The sequence below is a fragment of the Haematobia irritans genome, chromosome 2 (assembly GCF_050003625.1).
Source record: "Haematobia irritans isolate KBUSLIRL chromosome 2, ASM5000362v1, whole genome shotgun sequence".
NCBI classification, from domain to species: Eukaryota; Metazoa; Arthropoda; class Insecta; order Diptera; family Muscidae; genus Haematobia; species Haematobia irritans.
In genome coordinates this window covers 213,444,764-213,463,951 of record NC_134398.1, presented here as the reverse complement: position 1 = coordinate 213,463,951, position 19,188 = coordinate 213,444,764, and the positions used below count along the sequence as shown (strand labels likewise).

The 19,188-nt window shown below is 30.9% G+C and overlaps 2 protein-coding genes across 2 annotated transcripts in view; one reads left to right on the top strand and one right to left on the bottom strand.

Moving 5' to 3' along the window:
- Positions 1-19,188, top strand: part of Dhc36C (Dynein heavy chain at 36C) — a 180,810-nt gene that overhangs the window by 122,861 nt on the left and 38,761 nt on the right. Inside the window, exons 26-27 of the mRNA XM_075297362.1 lie at positions 3,622-4,995; positions 5,605-5,854. Coding sequence (XP_075153477.1) covers positions 3,622-4,995; positions 5,605-5,854 — 1,624 coding nt within the window. The remainder of the gene's footprint in view (positions 1-3,621; positions 4,996-5,604; positions 5,855-19,188) is intronic.
- Positions 12,794-19,188, bottom strand: part of LOC142227046 (uncharacterized) — a 38,054-nt gene continuing 31,659 nt past the window's right edge. Inside the window, exons 3-4 of the mRNA XM_075297360.1 lie at positions 16,345-17,137; positions 12,794-14,906 (exon numbers count right to left, since the gene is read on the bottom strand). Of these exons, the coding sequence (XP_075153475.1) occupies positions 12,936-14,906; positions 16,345-17,137 (2,764 nt within the window). The 3' untranslated portion in view covers positions 12,794-12,935. The remainder of the gene's footprint in view (positions 14,907-16,344; positions 17,138-19,188) is intronic.

Here is a 19,188-nt window from a genome sequence, read left to right as displayed (position 1 = left end):
CAATTGGTTACTTCCATTATTTTACGTGCAGCTCTCTATGTCTCTCTTTCTAAATATACGCTATTTATAAATTAATATATGTTTGCATATAAGCATTTTATATTTACAAACAGTTTATGTCCCAAATATAATATGTTCTAACATATTAACATATAGGTCCCAAACAAGTTATGCTAGTTTATGAACATTATATTATTGCACCTAAAAATATTGTGTTAAAAATTTTCAGTTCCAAACATATAAGTTTTACACCCAAACATATGAAAAACAGTCTTTTTCGTCCGTGTGTGAAAGCTGAGGTGTTTCCTTTAAGTTTGCAAGTCTTTTTCGCTCTAGAATGCATATTTAAGGAGTTATGGCCAAAATAAGTTCTTCATAAAAAATTTAAATTTTTTTTTGAGAAATTTCATCGAAATTCAGATTTTTTGGGAGTGGTCACAAATTTAGGTCCAATATTAAAATTTTTCGAGAAATTTAGTCGAAATTTTAACTTTCTGTTTTCTCACAAAAATTTGGATTTTTCGAGCATTTTGATCGAAATTTTTGGGGGTTTTCAAAATTTTAAATTATTTTCGATCTAGGACGCATATTGAGGGAGATATGGCCAAAATGATTTTAATTTGTTGAGATTTTTCATCGAAATTTTGATTTTTTGTTCTTGATATAGAAATTTTGATTTCATCGAACTTTTAATGATCGAAATTGTGGGGGGGGGGGGGATTTTTCGAGTATTTGATCGAAATTTTGATATTTTGCTGGTGGTTACGAATCAAAGTCAATTTCGCTCTAGGACGCATATTTGAGGAGATATGGCCTAAATAAATGTTTCCTATATTTTTTTTGTGGGAGCCACCGTGGTGCAATGGTTAGCATGCCCGCCTTGCATACACAAGGTCGTAGGTTCGATTCCTGCATCGACCGAACACCAAACAGTTTTTCAGCGGTGGATTATCCCACCTCAGTAATGCTGGTGACATTTCTGAGGGTTTTAAAGCTTCTCTAAGTGGTTTCACTGCAATGTGGAACGCCGTTCGGACTCGGCTATAAAAAGCAGGTCCATTGTTATTGAGCTAAACATGGGCAGCACTCCGTGATAAGAGAGAAGTTCACCAATGTGGTATCACAATGGACTGAATAGTCTAAGTGAGCCTGATACATCGGGCTGCTACCTAACCTAACCTATAAAAATTTCATTGTATTGAAGATTTTCTTCCATATTTTGATTTTTAAGGGTTTGTCAAGTATTAGGTTTTCATATAAAAATTTTGATTTTTTGGGGTGGTTTCATAGAAATGTGACAAAAATTTCAAAAATTTTTAAGAAATATGGATTTTCATAAGAAAGTTTATGGAAACCGAATTTTTATAGAAGATTTGATGAAAATCGAATATTTTCATAAATTTTCATCAATCTTGAATTTTCACAGAAAAATTAATGAAACTCGAATTTTTAAGAAACTTTGATTTCTAATGTAAGATCAATACTTCATGAAGAATAAATTTACGAAGTATTGAAGAAAATAAATAAAAACAAGTAAGGAACGTCTAAAGTCGGGCGGGGCCGACTATATTATACCCTGCACCACTCTGTAGATCTAAATTTTCGATACCATATCACATCCGTCAAATGTGTTGGGGGCTATATATAAAGGTTTGTCCCAAATACATACATTTACGTATCACTCGATCTGGACAGAATTTGATAGACTTCTACAAAATTTATAGACTCAAAATTTAAGTCTGCTAATGCACTAGGATGGAACACAATGTTAGTAAAAAAAATATGGGAAATATTTAAATCTGAAGCAATTTTAAGGAAACTTTGCAAATATTTATTTATGATTTATCACTCAATATATATGTATAAGAAGTTTAGGAAAATTAGAGTCATTTTTACACCTTTTCGACTAAGAAGTGGCGATTTTACAAGGAAAATGTTGGTATTTTGACCATTTTTGTCGAAATCAGAAAAACATATATATGGGAGCTATATCTAAATCAGAACCGATCCAACCAAATTTGGCACGCATAGCAACAATGCTAATTCTACTCCCTGTGCAAAATTTCAACAAAATCGGAGTTAAAAATTGGCCTCTGTGGTCATATGAGTGTAAATCGGGCGAAAGCTATATATGGGAGCTATATCTAAATCTGAACCGATTTCAACCAAATTTGGCACGCATAGCAACAATGCTAATTCTACTCCCTGTGCAAAATTTCAACTAAATCGGAGTTAAAAATTGGCATCTGTGGTCATATGAGTGTAAATCGGGTGAACGATATATATGGTAGCTATATCTAAATCTGAACCGATTTCAACCCAATGCATGCCAACATAACTACAATGCTAATTCTACTCCCTGTGCAAAATTTCAACTAAATCGGAGGAAAAAATTGGTCTCCGTGGTCATATGAGTGTAAATCGGGCGAAAGCTATATATGGGAGCTATATCTAAATCTGAACCGATTTCAACTAAATTTGGCACGCATAGGTATAATGCTAATTCTACTCCTTGCGCAAAATTTCAACCAAATTGGAGTAAAACTCTGGCTTCTGGGACCGTATTAGTCCATATCGGGCGAAAGCTATATATGGGAGCTATATCTAAATCTGAACCGATTTCAACTAAATTTGGCACGCATAGCTACAATACTAATTCTACTCCCTGTGCAAAATTTCAACCAAATTGGAGTAAAACTCTGGCTTCTGGGACCGTATTAGTCCATATCGGGCAAAAGATATATATGGGAGCTATATCTAAATCTGAACCGATTTCAATAAAATTGTGCACATTTGACTATACTACCAATTGTACTCCTAGTGCAAAATTTCAACCAAATTGGGGTAATACTCAGGCTTCTAGGGCCGTATAAGTGCATATCGGGCGAAAGATATATATGGGAGCTATATCTAAATCTGAACCGATTTCTTCAATATCAATCAATAGGGTTCTATTTTGACCCAAAACACATACTTGTGCCAAATTCGAAGTCGATTGGCCTTAAATTACTACCTAATCCCTTGGTTACAAAAATGTGTTCCCGGACAGACGGACATGGCTATATCGACTCAGGAGCCCACCCTAAGCATTTGTGTCAAAGACACCATGTGTCTATCTCGTCTCCTTCTGGGTGTTGCAAACATATGCACTAACTTATAATACCCTGTTCCACAGTGTGGCGCAGGGTATAAACATATACATCTCAAGCTCGAAAAATTCAGAATTTTAATATTTGATGAAATTGGAATTTTCGTAAAAATTTTTATGAAATTTGTATAGAAAACTTAATACAAATTTAGTTTTTATAGGAAATTTAAAAAAAATTGAATTTTCTTAGATTATAGAATTAGAATAAAATAATAGAAATAAAATAAATAAATAAATAAATAAAATAAAATTGAGTTTTCATAGAAAATTTGATTAAATTGAAGTTTTCATAGAAAATAAATAAATGAATGAATGGAATTTTTATAAAAAATTTATGAATTTAGAATTTTTATAAAAAGGCTGATGAACTTGGAATTTTCATAAAAAAATTTGATGACAATCTAATTTTTATAAAAAATTTAATGAAATTGGAATTTTCGTTAATATCCATATGACTCCTTCTCTGTTTATAGGACAAGCTTTTATTCTCCCTGATACTTAACATCAATCTTATGAAGGCAGAGGGTAGAATAGACAATACCGAATGGATGTTCCTATTGACCGGAGGTATTGGTCTAGATAATCCGCATAAAAATCCCGCAAAATGGTTGGGAATACAAAGTTGGAATGAATTATGTCGCCTCTCGGCATTGAGCAGCTTTAAAGGATTTCGTGAAGAATTTGAACAAAATTTGGAGGATTGGAGAATTTTTTTTGAATCGAGCGCACCACAAAACTTCGAAGGCTTACCTGAACCATGGGATAAAAAGTCAATGATGCAAAAGTTACTGCTGCTAAGAGTTTTCCGGCCAGATAAATTGGTTCCGGCAGTTCTACGATTTGTGGCCAATGAAATGGGCGACAAATATGTGGATCCACCACAATTTGATTTGGCAGCTTCGTTTGGTGATTCCCATTGTTGTATACCATTGATATTTATATTGACTCCAGGATCAGATCCAACGGCAACATTATTGAAATTTGCCGATGAGCAAGGATTTGGAACAAATCGTCTATTTTCTCTCTCCTTGGGACAGGGTCAAGGACCCATAGCTGTGAAAATGATAGATGAAGGAGTTCGATTGGGTAATTGGGTGGTATTGCAAAATTGCCATTTGGCTAAAAGTTTTATGCCTACACTGGAGAAGATATGTGAAGGCATGGTACCAGATTCAACACATCCCGATTTTCGTTTATGGTTGACCTCATATCCGGCAGATCATTTCCCAGTGGTGGTCCTACAGAACGGAATCAAAATGACCAATGAACCTCCCAAAGGCCTACGATCGAACATTATAAGATCTATGCTTTCCGATCCCATATCCGATCCGGATTGGTATGAGTCGTGTAAGCAAAATCAAACCTTTAAGCAATTGATCTACTCCCTGTGTTTCTTCCATGCTGTGATACAAGAGAGACGTTACTTTGGTCCAATTGGTTGGAATATCCCCTACGAATTCAATGAGACCGATTTACGTATAAGTTTGATGCAATTGAAAATGTTCTTGGATCAGTATGAGGGTGTGAACTATGATGCTTTACGTTATCTGACGGGTGAATGTAATTACGGTGGTCGTGTCACCGACGATTGGGATCGTAGGACTTTGAAAACTATTCTCGATCGTTATTATTGTCCAGAGGTTTTAGAAATTGAGACACCATTCTATTTTGATGATAAGCAAATCTATTATATACCCGTGTATAAAGAAGTCGAGAATTATTTGAATTATACCAAAGAGTTACCGCAACAGACAGTGCCAGCGATTTTTGGATTTCATGCTAATGCTGATATTATGAAGGATCAACAGGAAACGGATATGCTATTGAGTCATACGCTACTAACACAGGTGAGTTGGAGACATTTTATACCTTATTCGGACTAACATACACTTCCACAATCCACTTTAAATAGATTTCAATTGTCATATGTAAAAATTAATTATAAAAAAATAGGGATTTCAAATCCACTTTTAGTAGAATTCAATCCTTATGCGAATGGGCTAATAGGGTCTTGTATTTTTTATAGGATTTTAAAAATATTTTTATAAGTATAAAAATAAGGAAAATTCCATGTTTTGTAGTTGTATTAAAAAATCTTTTATTATCTTCCCACAAATGCTTTAAAGGATCGATTGGTAAGTAAAATAATTTTAAAAAATCTTAAAAATAAAAAATCATAAAATTCCTCATTTCATTGCTCTAAAATTGCTTCCCGAATACTTCACTAGGATTTATATGACAAAAGGGTAAGAATTTTTAGATTTTTCAAAAACTTTCTTTGAATTTATATAATGCTTTATATCCCTGCTTTCTCCTCGCTTTCCAACATGCTACAGACTCTACGAAAATCACAACCGCATTACATTGAAGTAGTCTCCAAACGTTTCCCCGAAAATCTGTCCCTACCCAATTGTCCTACCTATCCTGATTTTGTTTCCTTCTATTATTCCCTTAAGGATACATCTGCTGCTGCAGATGAGAGTGGTGAGGGAGATCGCCTTACACCCGAAGAAGTTGTTATAAATGTCGCCACAGATATTTTAAATCGTTTACCCAAAGATTTCGATCGTGATGCCACACTGGCCCGTTATCCCACAAGCTATCATCAGAGCATGAATACGGTATTGGTACAGGAAATGGTCCGTTTCAATGTCTTACTGAATACAATACGTTCGAGTTTGATAACTTTGAGGAAGGCCATAAAAGGTAAGTGGAAAATAATATAATTCTTAAGATCAATATTGAAAATGGCTTTGTAAGCTTAGGGAAGTATAATAGAAATTAAGTGGGAGTAAGTTAATAAGTTCAGCAAATATGTTAGAAAGTTTAAATCTCTCTCATTAAAATCCACAATAGTTATAGCATTCGTGTCTGTTCTGGTATACACATGTACAATTTTCGTGTGGTGTCACACTTAAAAGGTGTTCTGGCCAACACTATACACCGTCATAGACCTGAAAAATGTTTTTTTTTTTATAAATATTTGCAAATTTTATTGGGAAAGGCACTTATATATGGCAGAAACCACGATTTTAAAAATCCATCTAAAATTTGCACCGAAATTTCCTCTGATTGGTGTATAAATTTTAAGGTTGTTTTATTCGACTGATTTTCAGTGTGTTCGAAATTACAATTTTTAAAAGTTAACACAAAAAATTTTAAGCAAAATTATCTTTGATTTTTGTGAATACTATCCGCTTTCTTAAACAAATCAAAGGTCATTTTGAAAATATAAGGTAATTAAATTATAACTTTTACAAAATCAATGGGCTAAGAAAAGTGAATTTACCAAATTTATTGCATGAAAAATATGGCATCTTCAATTCTGCAAAGTGTTCTTGGTGCACAAATCACTGAGCAAATTAAAAAAAAAACTAATGCCGCCAATATCTTTCTGCACATGGAGTCCGCCACGATAGAAAATTTGTTTGCAATATTATTGTAAATATTTAAGCAATACAAATGAGAAAAACCTTAACAGAATAGTTAATTATGCCCACTATAATTAAATTTCCTTTAATGTATGGATGTTAAAAACTGTTTGACCAAAACCAAAATAAAAACTTCTCCGCCGTCAAAAACAAAAACGAGAACGACACGGCGATCGTTTGTTCATGAGTAACATTGAGGAGGGATAGAAAAAAACAAATCAAAACAAAGGTAGAAATCAAGATGTAATGTAATTGTCGCCTTCTTATTTGTTCTTGATAAATTGCTCTTGTCCTTACATTATTCACTGCTAACAAAAATCCGGCTGGCATTTTATGGCTTTGAATTACGCACTTGCTTTTAATTTTTAATGTTTTGTTTATAATTTCTGTCTGCAAATAATATGGCTTGCAGAAAAAATCAGCTGTCACATTTTTCGATTAAAAGTCCGAAAAAAGTGTTCACACGTGTGACTCAGAACAACTAACTTTGTGTGTGGTGTGTAGAAAGTGTATAGTGTGGTGCACAATGTGGTGTGACTCAGAACAGGCATGATTAATTCCAGTTTCATTCGAACCCCAAAAGGTTCATTAAGCGGAGGTTTATATTCTGTCAGTAATACTGGTGACATTTCTTCCAACTAGAGGTGTGCGCGTGACACGAAATTCTCGTGACACTCGTGATTCACGCGTGAATCACGTGAGTCGTGAACAAAATCCAAAGCAAGTCTCGTGAATGTGCGTGAATGGGACTAAAATAAATATGTCGTGCGTGAGCGTGCGTGAGAAATAAAATCGCTTCGTGAATGTGTGTGAATAAAATTTTCGCAAAATCACGCTCACGAAAAAAATCAAGATTTAATTCATACTCGTATTTTAACTGAAATTAATTTAGCTTTCGAACTATATTCTCTTTTTGAAGTTTGTTACCTTCGCAGATTTCCGTTTGGAAAATGTCGTGAGGTTCGTGAATTTGTCGTGAATCACGAGAAGTGTCGTGAATCGTGCGTGAACGTGAGTCTTTAAAAGTAGTTCGTGCGTGAGCGTACGTGAGTACTGGTTTTCATTTCGTGAATGTGCGTGAGTGGGATTGGCTACACGTATCGTGCGTGAGCGTGCGTGAATAAACATGTTGTTTCGTGAATGTGCGTGAGTGTGAGTGAAATTTCAGTCACGCGCACACCTCTACTTCCAACAAATCAGGCAAGAGAAATACATCTTCCATTGTTATTATAAAAATTTGGGTTCTCAGTTCTAATCAAAGCAAAATATCCCTGGCAAGCAATTTCTATGAAAAGGAAATCTTGTTTATCTTAGAAAGGTTATGTGCTATGAGGAAAGTACTTCCCTGCTGTATTCTAACCGAAACCGTCTGGGGATCGTAAGACATTATTCCCAACCGTACGGCAGTCTTTTACCTCAGCTACTTACTCAGTTTGTGTTGGGATACACTCATTCCAAAAATAATCTACCAAAGTTTGAAGAAAGTTTTACCAAACATCTACCATATGAAAAACAATGTTTTTTGTTTCGAAACAATTGTTTTATATAGAAGTTTATTTCAATATTTGCAATATTATATATTATCATCTCTCCTATTAAACACAATTTTTTTGGGTGTATGAATACCCCTTGAACTGTAAATGTGTCCAGTTTTAAATGTTTTAACGATTTAGGTGGGACCAACAAGGGATAGTTACTACTTCTTTAAATGGGAGAACGAGCGAACGATAATTTAAAACAACATTTTCTTTCTATAGAAACTTTTGTCAAAATTTTATTTCTATAGAAAATGTTGTCCAATTTTTTTTTTAATTTTGCAAAATTTTATTACTATAGAAAAGTTAGCAAAATTTTATTTCTATAGAAAAATTTGCCAAAATTTTATTTCTTTAGAATATTTTATCAAAATTTTATTTCTATAGAATATTTTATCAAAATTTTATTTCTATAGAAAATTTTGTCAAAAATTTATTTCTATAAAAAATTTTGTCAAAATTTTATTTCTATGGAAACTTTTGTCAAAATTTTATTTTTATAGAAAATTTTGTCAAAATTTTATTTCTATAGAAAATTTTGTCAAAATTTTAATTCTATAGCAAATTGTATCAAAACTTTATTCCTATAGAAAATTTTGTCAAAATTTAATTCCGCTAGAAAATTTTGTAAAAATTTTATTTGTATTGAAAATTTTGTCAAAATTTTATTTCTATAGAAAATGTTGTCAAAATTTTATTTCTTTAGAAAATTTTAGCAAAATTTTATTTCAAAATAAAAAATTTCAAAATTTTATTTCTATAGAAAAATTTGTCAAAATTGTATTTCTGTAGAAAATTTTGTCAAAATTTTATTTCTATAGAAAATTTTGTCAAAATTTTATTGCTATAGAAAATTTTGTCAAAATGTTATTTCTATAGAAAATTTTTTCAAAAATTTATTTCTATAGAAAATTGTGTCAAAACTTTATTCTTACAGAAAATTTCGTCAAAATTTAATTCCGCTAGAAAATGTTGTTAAAATTTTATTTCTATTGAAAATTTGGTCAAAATTTTATTTCTATAGAAATGTTGTCAAAATTTTATTTCTTTAGAAAATGTTGGCAAAATTTTATTTCAAAATAAAAAAATTTCAAAATTTTATTTCTATAGAAAATTTTGTCAAAATTTTAATTCTATAGAAAATTTTGTCAAAATTTTATTGCTATAGAAAATGTTGCTAAAATTTTATTTCTCTAGAAATTTTGACAAAATTTTATTTCTATAGAAAATTTTGTCAAAAATTTATTTATATAGAAAATTGTGTCAAAATTTTATTCCAATAGAAGATTTTTGTCAAAATTTTATTTCTATTGAAGATTTTGTCAAAATTTTATTCCAATAGGAGATTTTTGTCAAAATTTTATTTCTATTGAAGATTTTGTCAACAGTTTATTTCTATAGAATATTTTGTAAAAATTTTATTTTTATAAAAATTTTGTCAAAATTTTATTTTTATAAAAATTTTGTTAAAATTTTATTTCTGTAGAAAATGTTATCAAAATTTTATTTCTATAGAAAATGTTGTCAAAATTTTATTTCTATGGAAAATTTTGTCAAGTTTTTTTTCTATTGAAATTTTTTTCAAAATTTTATTTTTATAAAAATTTTGTCAAAATTTTATTTTTATAAAAATTTTGTCAAAATTTTATTTTTATAAAAATTTTTTCAAAATTTTATTTCTATAGAAAATTTTGTCAAAATTTTATTTCTATAGAAAATTTTGTCAACATTTTATTCCAATAGAACAATTTGTCAATATTTTATTTCTATAGAAAATTGTCTCAAAATTTTATTCCAATAGATATTTTTGTCAACATTTTATTCAAATAGAAACTTTTTTCAAAATTTATTGGGATAGGATATTTGTCAAAATTTTATTTCTATTGAAAATTTTGTAAAAATTTTATTTCTATAGAATATGTTTTCAAAATTTAATTTCGTTAGAAATTTTGGCAAATTTTATTTCTATATAAAATTTTGTCAAAATTGTATTTTTATAGAAAAATTTGTCAAAATTTTATTGCTATAGAAATTTTTGTCAAAATTTTATTTCCACAGAAAATTTTGTCAAAATTTTAATTTCTGTAGAAAATTTTATCAAAATTTTCGTGTCTAGAAAGTTTTGTCAATATTTTATTTCCATAGACAATTTTGTCAAAATTTTATTTCTATAGAAAAATTTGACAAAATTTTATTTCTATTGAAAATTGTGTCAAAATTTTATTCCAATAGAATTTTTTTTTTAATTTATTGGGATAGGATATTTGTTAAAATTTTATTTCTATAGAAAATTTTGTCAAAATTTTATTCCAATAGAAAAATTTGTCAAAATTTTATTTCTATAGAAAATTGTCTTAAAATTTTATTCCAATAGATATTTTTGTCAAAATTTTATTTCTATAGAAAAATTTGACAAAATTTTATTTCTATAGAAAATTGTGTCAAAGTTTCATTCCAATAGAATTTTTTTTCAAAATTTATTGGGATAGGATATTTGTTAAAATTTTATTTCTATTGAAAATTTTGTTAAAATTTTATTTCTATAGAAAATTTTGTCAAAATTTTATTTCTATAGGAAATTGTGTCAAAATTTTATTTCTATACCCGTGTAAAAATCGGTGGATCTGATCATATCTAATAATATCTAAGTATATATAATTACATCTGTTCAGATATGGTTGTGGATATAAATAGATCTACGTAGATATGTTATATATAGTGTTCTATATGATTAGATCTGATTCAAGATCTCATTATATATATTGTTATATCTAATTGTATCAGTCATATCTGGTAAGATCTAATTGTATATCTTCATATATGACATCATATCTAATTATATATACTATATATAGCTCCATATCTAATTATATGTATCGCATTAAGTCATGAACCAGTACTGCTATACGGATAAAAAAAATATGTGTATGTTTGGGTGTAAAATTAATATGTTTGTTACGAGAATGTTAACGTGATACATATTGTTACAATTAAATATGTTTGGTCACACATCACAACTAGTGGTGAACATAATCAAACAATCTTTATATATTGTGACAGTTCGAAGAAACCTTTTTCAATATCATTTTAAAAATTCAAAATTTCTTACGTTCAGACACAACTGTCTGTTTGTTTTCAAAAATATCATCACATAACAATCACCATTAGCAACGGTTGTTGTTATTAAATTTAAAACAAAATGTTGGTATCAAATATTGGATAATGCGATATTTTGATATTTTTATGTTTTATTCATATAAAAATTTAATGTATTCTCATTTTTCGACGAAGATCAAGGAGTATGAGAAGTGATGAGGTAAGTTTATCGTTTGGGTCCTATTTTTATATATTTAATATTTTCCCTTTCTAGTTGGACGAAAAGATTAAGGAGACCGAGTAGCAACGTGATGATTTGTAGCCACGCCATTTTCGAATTTGCGATAGAATGTAGTATTATCCAAGTCAAAAAGATAAAATAATGATTTGGAGAAGGTTTGCATCATGAAACGGATATATTATTCATGTATGGTATTAGGGACTTCGCACAAACGATTCCTTATAGCGTTGGTTTGAATTATTGGGCACAAGAAGCAATTATTGGTAAGTATATGTATTATTTGTATTTATTTCAGTCTTCTGTATTTTTATGTTATATTTTTCAGAGTTTCATTCCGAGTAGCCAAAGAGAGGAACTGGGAGACTAATGTAAAAAAATGTTTGAAGAGAGCAATGCCACAATGCCTTGGACAATTTAAACGCCAGAAACGCCGCAGAAACGTAGTGGCTATGTATATATATTTTTAATTGAATTCTTATACTTTTATTCCTAGGCGTAGATATAACGTAAATAGGTTTGAGCCAACTTGCTGTATTAAATACACTTTCGTTATAAAACCTAAAATAAATCTTTTTATTAATTACTGTAATTTCAGTAATAATGGAAATTTATAGATAAAATTATATATACTTAGATATATTAACATCTAATTATATCAAATTAGATGTAATTAGATGTGGGCCAAATTTGAGATCTGGTCAGATCTAATTCCTTTAGAATTAGATCTGATCAGATATTACCATTTTTCGGATCTGACCAGATCTGCCTACATATACTATCATATCTAATCAGATATGGCAGGAGATCTAATAATATCTGGCCAGATCCACCAATTTTTACACGGGTAGATATTTTTGTCAAAATTTTATTCCAATAGAAAATTTGATCAAAATTTATTGGGATAGGATATTTGTCAAAATTTGATTTCTATTGAAAATTTTGTCAAAATTTTATTTCTATAGAAAATTTTGTCAAAATTTTATTTCTATAGAAAATTTTATAAAAATTTTAGTTTCCATAGAAAATTTTATCAAAATTTTATTTTCTAGAAAGTTTTGTCAAAATTTTATTCATATGGAAAATTTTGTTAAAATTATATTCATATAGAAAAAATTGTTAAAATTTTATTTCTACAGAAAATCTTGTCAAAGTTTTATTTCCATAGAAAATTTTTTTTTTTTGTGAACATTTTGTTTTTATAGAAAATTAAAAAAAGTCTACCATTTTTGGTAGAATTCTACCCATTTTTGCAACCGTGATTGGGATCCTTCGTTCTGTGAAAATTTAAAACTGTTTGCAATAGGTAGCTTCTATGTTCTCCAAAATTTAAAAAAAAAAAAAAAACGGAAAGATGTATTTATTGAAAAGATAAAATTACAAAAAAAATATACATATAAAATAATAATAATTCGAAACAAGATTACATCGGAAAACTCAAGATCCAATACATTGTATATTTTTAAATTTAGAATTTTAGAATTTTTTTATTCATCTTTATGATCTGCGTCATCCTCACCCGTTTTGGTTTCCGAACCCATTTCATAATTTGATGGTATCGGTACAGTAAATTCCACTGTTGGATCATAAGAAAATGCTACAGGTATATTAGCTTTCGAATTAATTTCCTCTTCTCCTTGTGAAGGTCGGGGTTCAGTTTCATAGATTTCTTCAATTGTTAGTTTATTATCATCAAAATGAACTTGTGTATCCATGTCATCCTGTGCTTCAGAATTTATATTTTTTGTATTCTCACCTTCACTATGGACCTCAACTTCGATTAGCATTTCTTCATGATCCTCCTCCTCTAGGAAGATTTCTTGTTCTTCACAACCACTATGAGTTGAGGAATTCTCCACAGACCAAGCATCTATACGACGACGTACTTCATCAAATTCGTCACCCGTAACTTGAGGATATCCCACTTCAAAATGTTCTTCAATTTCCTCTTCATAAGGCATTATCTCATCTGATGATGTGTGACAATAAATGGGAATATTATCAAATGCCCTAACACTGGGTATATCATGGGAACTGGGAATGCTTCGAACAATAGTGGGATTTGCTTGAGGTCTAGGATATTCATAAGTGGCAATATGCGTGTCACTAATATCCATGGAGAAACGATCACAATCGTCTAGAAGTAGTTTCTCCGTAGGCATCAATTCTTTAGTAATATCTAAAGGTGGGGATGGAACCCTCAATCCCAAACGATTGACTTTATAAAAGGATTCTGGATTCGGGCTTTCTTCTCCTCCAGAATTGTCAGAGTAGTAAGCATCCTTTTGTGGTATGGTCAAATCTATAAAAGAAAACTTCTCTTCCATATTTAGCATACGATTATTGCTAGCCTCTATAGATCCTTGAGTTAAAGCCTTCTCGAACACTCCATCTAGAATATCCTTGACATTCTCCTCAGCCACTCTTTCGTTGGATTCAAGCCAACGTCTACCCGGTACACTATATCGTATTAGCTTACGTAGAATAGCTGAGGCCTCTTGCTGAGCCTGGGAGCATGTACAATACTCTGAACATTCACTCTTGGAGCAGCAATCCGAAGAGTATCGATAGAGATCATTGTCGGTAAGGCGATCTATAAGATCTGTGGCCACGCTAAAGGAAATATCATAAGGTTCCAAACCATGATAGACTTCAGGCATTATAACATCATTAACTATGTAGCCAACACAATCATCTCGCTCAAGGCGATAGAGTAGTTTCTCCATATCCGGCATTACAATTTCCTTTAGGGCATTTCGTAATTTCTCATAATTCAATGGATTTTGTATATCATGAAATGATTGTAGCCAACCTCCAATTTCTTTATCCAAATCTTTAGCCAATGCCACAATGTGACTTTCAGCTTCTTGTTTTGCATAGTCCTTGGCATCCTCCTCTATAATGGATTTCATGTAATTTTGAGCCGATTCCAAATTTGCTTCCTCACATTTCTGATAGATATTCTCATAGGTCTCCCTCAAATAATTCTCTTTTTGACGTAGACCTGCTTCGGCTGCTTCACGGCGATAACGCTCCCGTTTGGCCAACATACTGAAGAAATGAAGTTTCCTTTGTTCTTTTAAGCGATTCATCTCTTCGGAGAGAAAACGCATTAACCAACCAATGGTATGACCTTCATAGGACTGTAGAAGAGTTTCAAATTCTTCCTTACTCATTTCCCTCTGCAAGTGTTCTCGCCATTTGCGTTCATTTTCTTTCTCTTTTCTTACTTCTGTGAGATAATCTCGATTTTCATCATCACGCAGTTGGCTTTGGTTTTCGAAATCTTCGATTGAGTTTTCTTCCATAGGATATTCATAGGCAACTACTTCATCTCGAATGGAGACCTGAGTATTATGTTCAGTATCGTCGGGTTCTTCTGGTATTGTTGAGGGAATTTCTCTTGGTTTTAGACATAACGGTGGCATTTTGGGTCTATTTGATGTTTCACGAAGATTCTGGAAAAAGGGGAATATGTTAGTGGTCATTGTGGGACTTATTTGAATTTACTCTATCATAACCAAAAATAATGAGACAATTTTAGTGTATAAAGGCCAAAAGTACATTTAGTTCGATGCTCTAGTCGAAAAACTCATGTCCGTTCGTCTGATATTGAATGCTGCTGTTTAGTTATGAGAAAAATCAGAAATATAATTAGAAATATCAAACGGATGATGCAGGCAGTATTTCTACTGCCCGGGAGCATTTCTACAGCCAACCCCATCTGGGTATTATTGCTATGGAAAATTAAAAAAAAAATCTATGGGAATAAAATGTTTACAAAATGTTCGATAGAAATAAAATTTTGACAAAATTTTGTAAATAAATAGAATTCTGACAAAATTTTCTATAGTAATACAATTTTGACAAATTTTTCTATAGAAATAATATTTTGACAAAATTTTCTGTAGAAATAAAATTATGACAAAATTTTCTATAGAAATAAAATTTTGACAAATTTTCTATAGAAATAAGGTTTGACAAAATTATCTATAGAAACAAAATTTTGACCAGAGTTTCTATAGAACTAAAATTTTGAAAAAAATCCTATAGAAATAAAAGTTTAACAAAATTTTCGATAGGAATAAAATTTTTGCAAAATTTTCCTAGAAATAAAATTTTGACAAAATTCTCTATAGAAACAAAATTTTGACCAGAGTTTCTATAGAAATAAAATTTTGAAAAAAAAATCCTATAGAAATAAAATGTTGACAACATTTTCTATAGAAATAAAATTCGACAAAATTTTCTATAGACATACAATTTTGACAAAATTTTCTATAAAATAAAATAAAATTTTAACAAAATTTTTTATTGAAATAAAATGTTGACAAAATTTTCTATAGAAATAAAATTTTTCCAAAATTTTCCGAGAAATAAAATTTTGACAAAATTTTCTATAGAAAAAAATTTTGACAAAATTTTCCTAGAAATAAAATTGTGACAAAATTTTCCTAGAAATAAAATTTTTTCCTAAATATTCTATAGAAATAAAATTTTGACACATTTTTCTATAGAAGTAAAATTTTGACAAAATTTTCTGTAGAAGTGAAGTTTTGACAAAATTTTCTGTAGAAACAAAATTGTAGCAAAATTTTCTATAGAAACAAAATTATGACAAAATTTTCTATAGAAATAAATTTTTGACAAAATTTTCTATACAAATAAAATGTTGACAAAAATTTCTATATAAAATTTTAACAAAATTTTCTATAGAAATAAAATATTGACAAAATCTTCTCTAGAAATAAAATATTGACAAAATTTTTTGTTTCACGAGCAAACACAAAAATGTTGTTTTCTCCCCATCCAAATAATTGGCCCTAGAATGTGATTATATTCCTTCTCTGCATGCAACTCCTACTTTCGATACTCACCAAACTTTAGTAAACTTACCCTTAAACTTTCATACAGCTTATTTAGATTTGACTCTGAACAGAAATTCTGTTCGACTTCCTGTACAACTTCCTTTGGTTTGGACCAAGCACGTAATTTGGCAAAGGAACATTTCAAATTGGCAGGATCCATTTTCACAGTTCTCTTTTCCAAATCATCCATACGCATATCGAAACCTTTGCGTGAAGCACTAAAATGACGACGACTTGGATCTATGCCATAACGCATTTTGGGTGCATAGAATTCTGAACTGGGATCCGCCAAACCTTGTGAGATATGCTCTTTACGCCAAGTGCGTGGCCTTTTCGAATGTTCCATCTCCAGACGTCGCATAGATCGAGCAAATTCAATTTCATTCTTTTGCAGAGAAGCCCTTCGTCTCGCCTCAATTTGGTTATAGCTCTGTTGTATCCTAGCATGTGAAGCATTACGCATTTGCCTTTCACGTTTATCGAACATACGCATTAAAATTTCCAAACGTAGCATTTGACATTCCTGTATGTACTCTTCACGTTCGATCCAATGTTCCCATTCGAATGCCTCAAGGATATGCTCATGCTGTGGCAATCGGACTTGTGTACGAGCCTCGTGCAATTGTTGGCGAAAGTTCTCCTTTAGAGCTTTGGCAAAAGCCCAACGTTTTCGGGCTCTTTCCAATACCTCAACTTCATAAAGGCCTGGTGGTCCATTACCCGGCAAAATGGTGGGTAATTTAAATAATTCCATACTTTCCAATTCGTCTGGATCATTGGAGACCGGTGGCAAATAGGGCAAAGTTTGTGCTGATGATTCTCTGGAAGAAATGAAAAGGAGAAAACAAATCTGGTTACTCCTTTCACTTGCAAATGAAAATTTATGATTCCCTTGACAGTGTTTCTTCGGAGTCTGCTACCACTTTCCCATACCCCGCCCCGTCCCCTTGCAATCTCCAAGGAATTTAAGGACTTTTAATGGCTCTTTGTTTAGTTTTTATGATTTACAATCCAGTTCATATTTTGTTTTCAGCATAACTTCCACTTGACTGAGTTTTCCGCTTTGTTTGCTGCTCCTGCTGTTGTTGATTGATGGTGGCAATAGCTTTGGCTGTTGGTATTCCAATGCCCCTGCTGCTACTATCATCAAATCACTGTCTCTGTTAGTTTTCTTGTGTTAGGTGAATACAAAGGAGCAGCAGCAGCAGTCACATCCATAGTGAAAGTCAACATTAGCAGCAATGAAAAGCTGCAGGGGAGCAACAGCTCAAGCATCAACACAGTGGGTTCAATGGCAACTTTATAGTTGCAAAATATTAAGAGTAGAAAAACTATAAAGCTTTTTCAATCTTTTTAGATGTAAAAAAGGCTACATTAAGTACTATTAAGGAAGTTAATGCTGAAGATTCGATTGATGGGAGAATTCAGTAAAGTGAATATTTTATCGCCCCCAAAAAATCAAAAATTCCTATGAAAATCCCCAAAAAATCAAATTCTTATATGAAAAACTTTTTTGGCCCTATATCCTTAAATATGTGTCCTAGAGCGAAAAGGACGTTAATTCGTGACCGTCCCCAAAAAATCAAAATTTCTATGAAAATTGAATTTTTTTATGAAAAACTTATTTTGGCCATATATCTTTAAATATGCGTGCTAGAAAGAAAATGACGTTAATTACTATGAAAATTATAAAAAGAAATCCATTTTAAATGAAAAATATATTTTGGTCATATCTCATTAAATATACGTCCTAGAGCGAAAAGGACCTTAATTCGAAACCGCCCTCAAAAAATCAAGAATATCCCTATTTTTTATGAGAAACTTATTTTGGCCATATCTCTTTTTAAATATGCGTCCTAGAGTGAACAATACGTTAATTTCTGTCCGCCCCCAAAAAATCAAAATTTCGATGCAAACCCTGGAAAAATCAAAATTTTTATGAAAATTCTCAAAAAAAAATCCAATAATGAAAAACTTAGTTTGGCCATATCTCCTTAAATATGCATTCTAGAACGAAAAGGACCTCAATTCATGACCACCCCCAAAAAATTAAAAATTCGGCACAAATTATCGAAAAATCACCATTTTCGTTTATGAAAAACTAATTTGGCCACGTCAGTTTATCCTAGAACTAAAAGGATGTTAATTCGTGACCGCCCCCAAAAAATCAAAATTTCGATGCAAATCCTGGAAATCCAATTTTTTTATGAAAATTTTTTTTGTGGGCCGTATCTCCTTTAAAATGCGTTCTAAGTGAAAAAGACGTTAATTCGTGACCACCCCAAAAAATCAAAATTACTAGAAAAATCTTTAAAAAATTCAGATTTTTATATGAAAAACTTATTTTCGTCATATCTCCCTAAATATGCGTCCTAGAGCGTAAAGGATGTTAATTCAAGACCACCACCAAATTTGAGGCAAATCCTGGAAAAATTCAATTTTTTAATGAAAAATTTATTGTGACCAACATCTTCCTAAATATGCGTCATAAACAAAAAAAAAAGACAATTTTTTTGTATGAAAAACTAATTTTGGCCATATCAGTTTATCCTAGAGCGAAAAGGATGTCAATTCGTGACCGCCCCCAAAAAATCAACATTTCGATGCAAATCCTGGAAATTAAATTTTTTTATGAAAATATTTTTTGTGGCCCGTATCTCCTTTAAAATGCATTCTAAGTGAAAAGGACGTTAATTCGTGACCACCCCAAAAAATCAAAATTCCTAGAAAAATCTTTAAAAAAATCAGATTTTTATATGAAAAACTCATTTTCGCCATATCTCCCTAAATATGCGTCCTAGAGCGTAAAGGATGTTAATTCAATACCACCACAAAAAAATTAAAAATTTGAAGCAAATCTTGGAAAAATTCA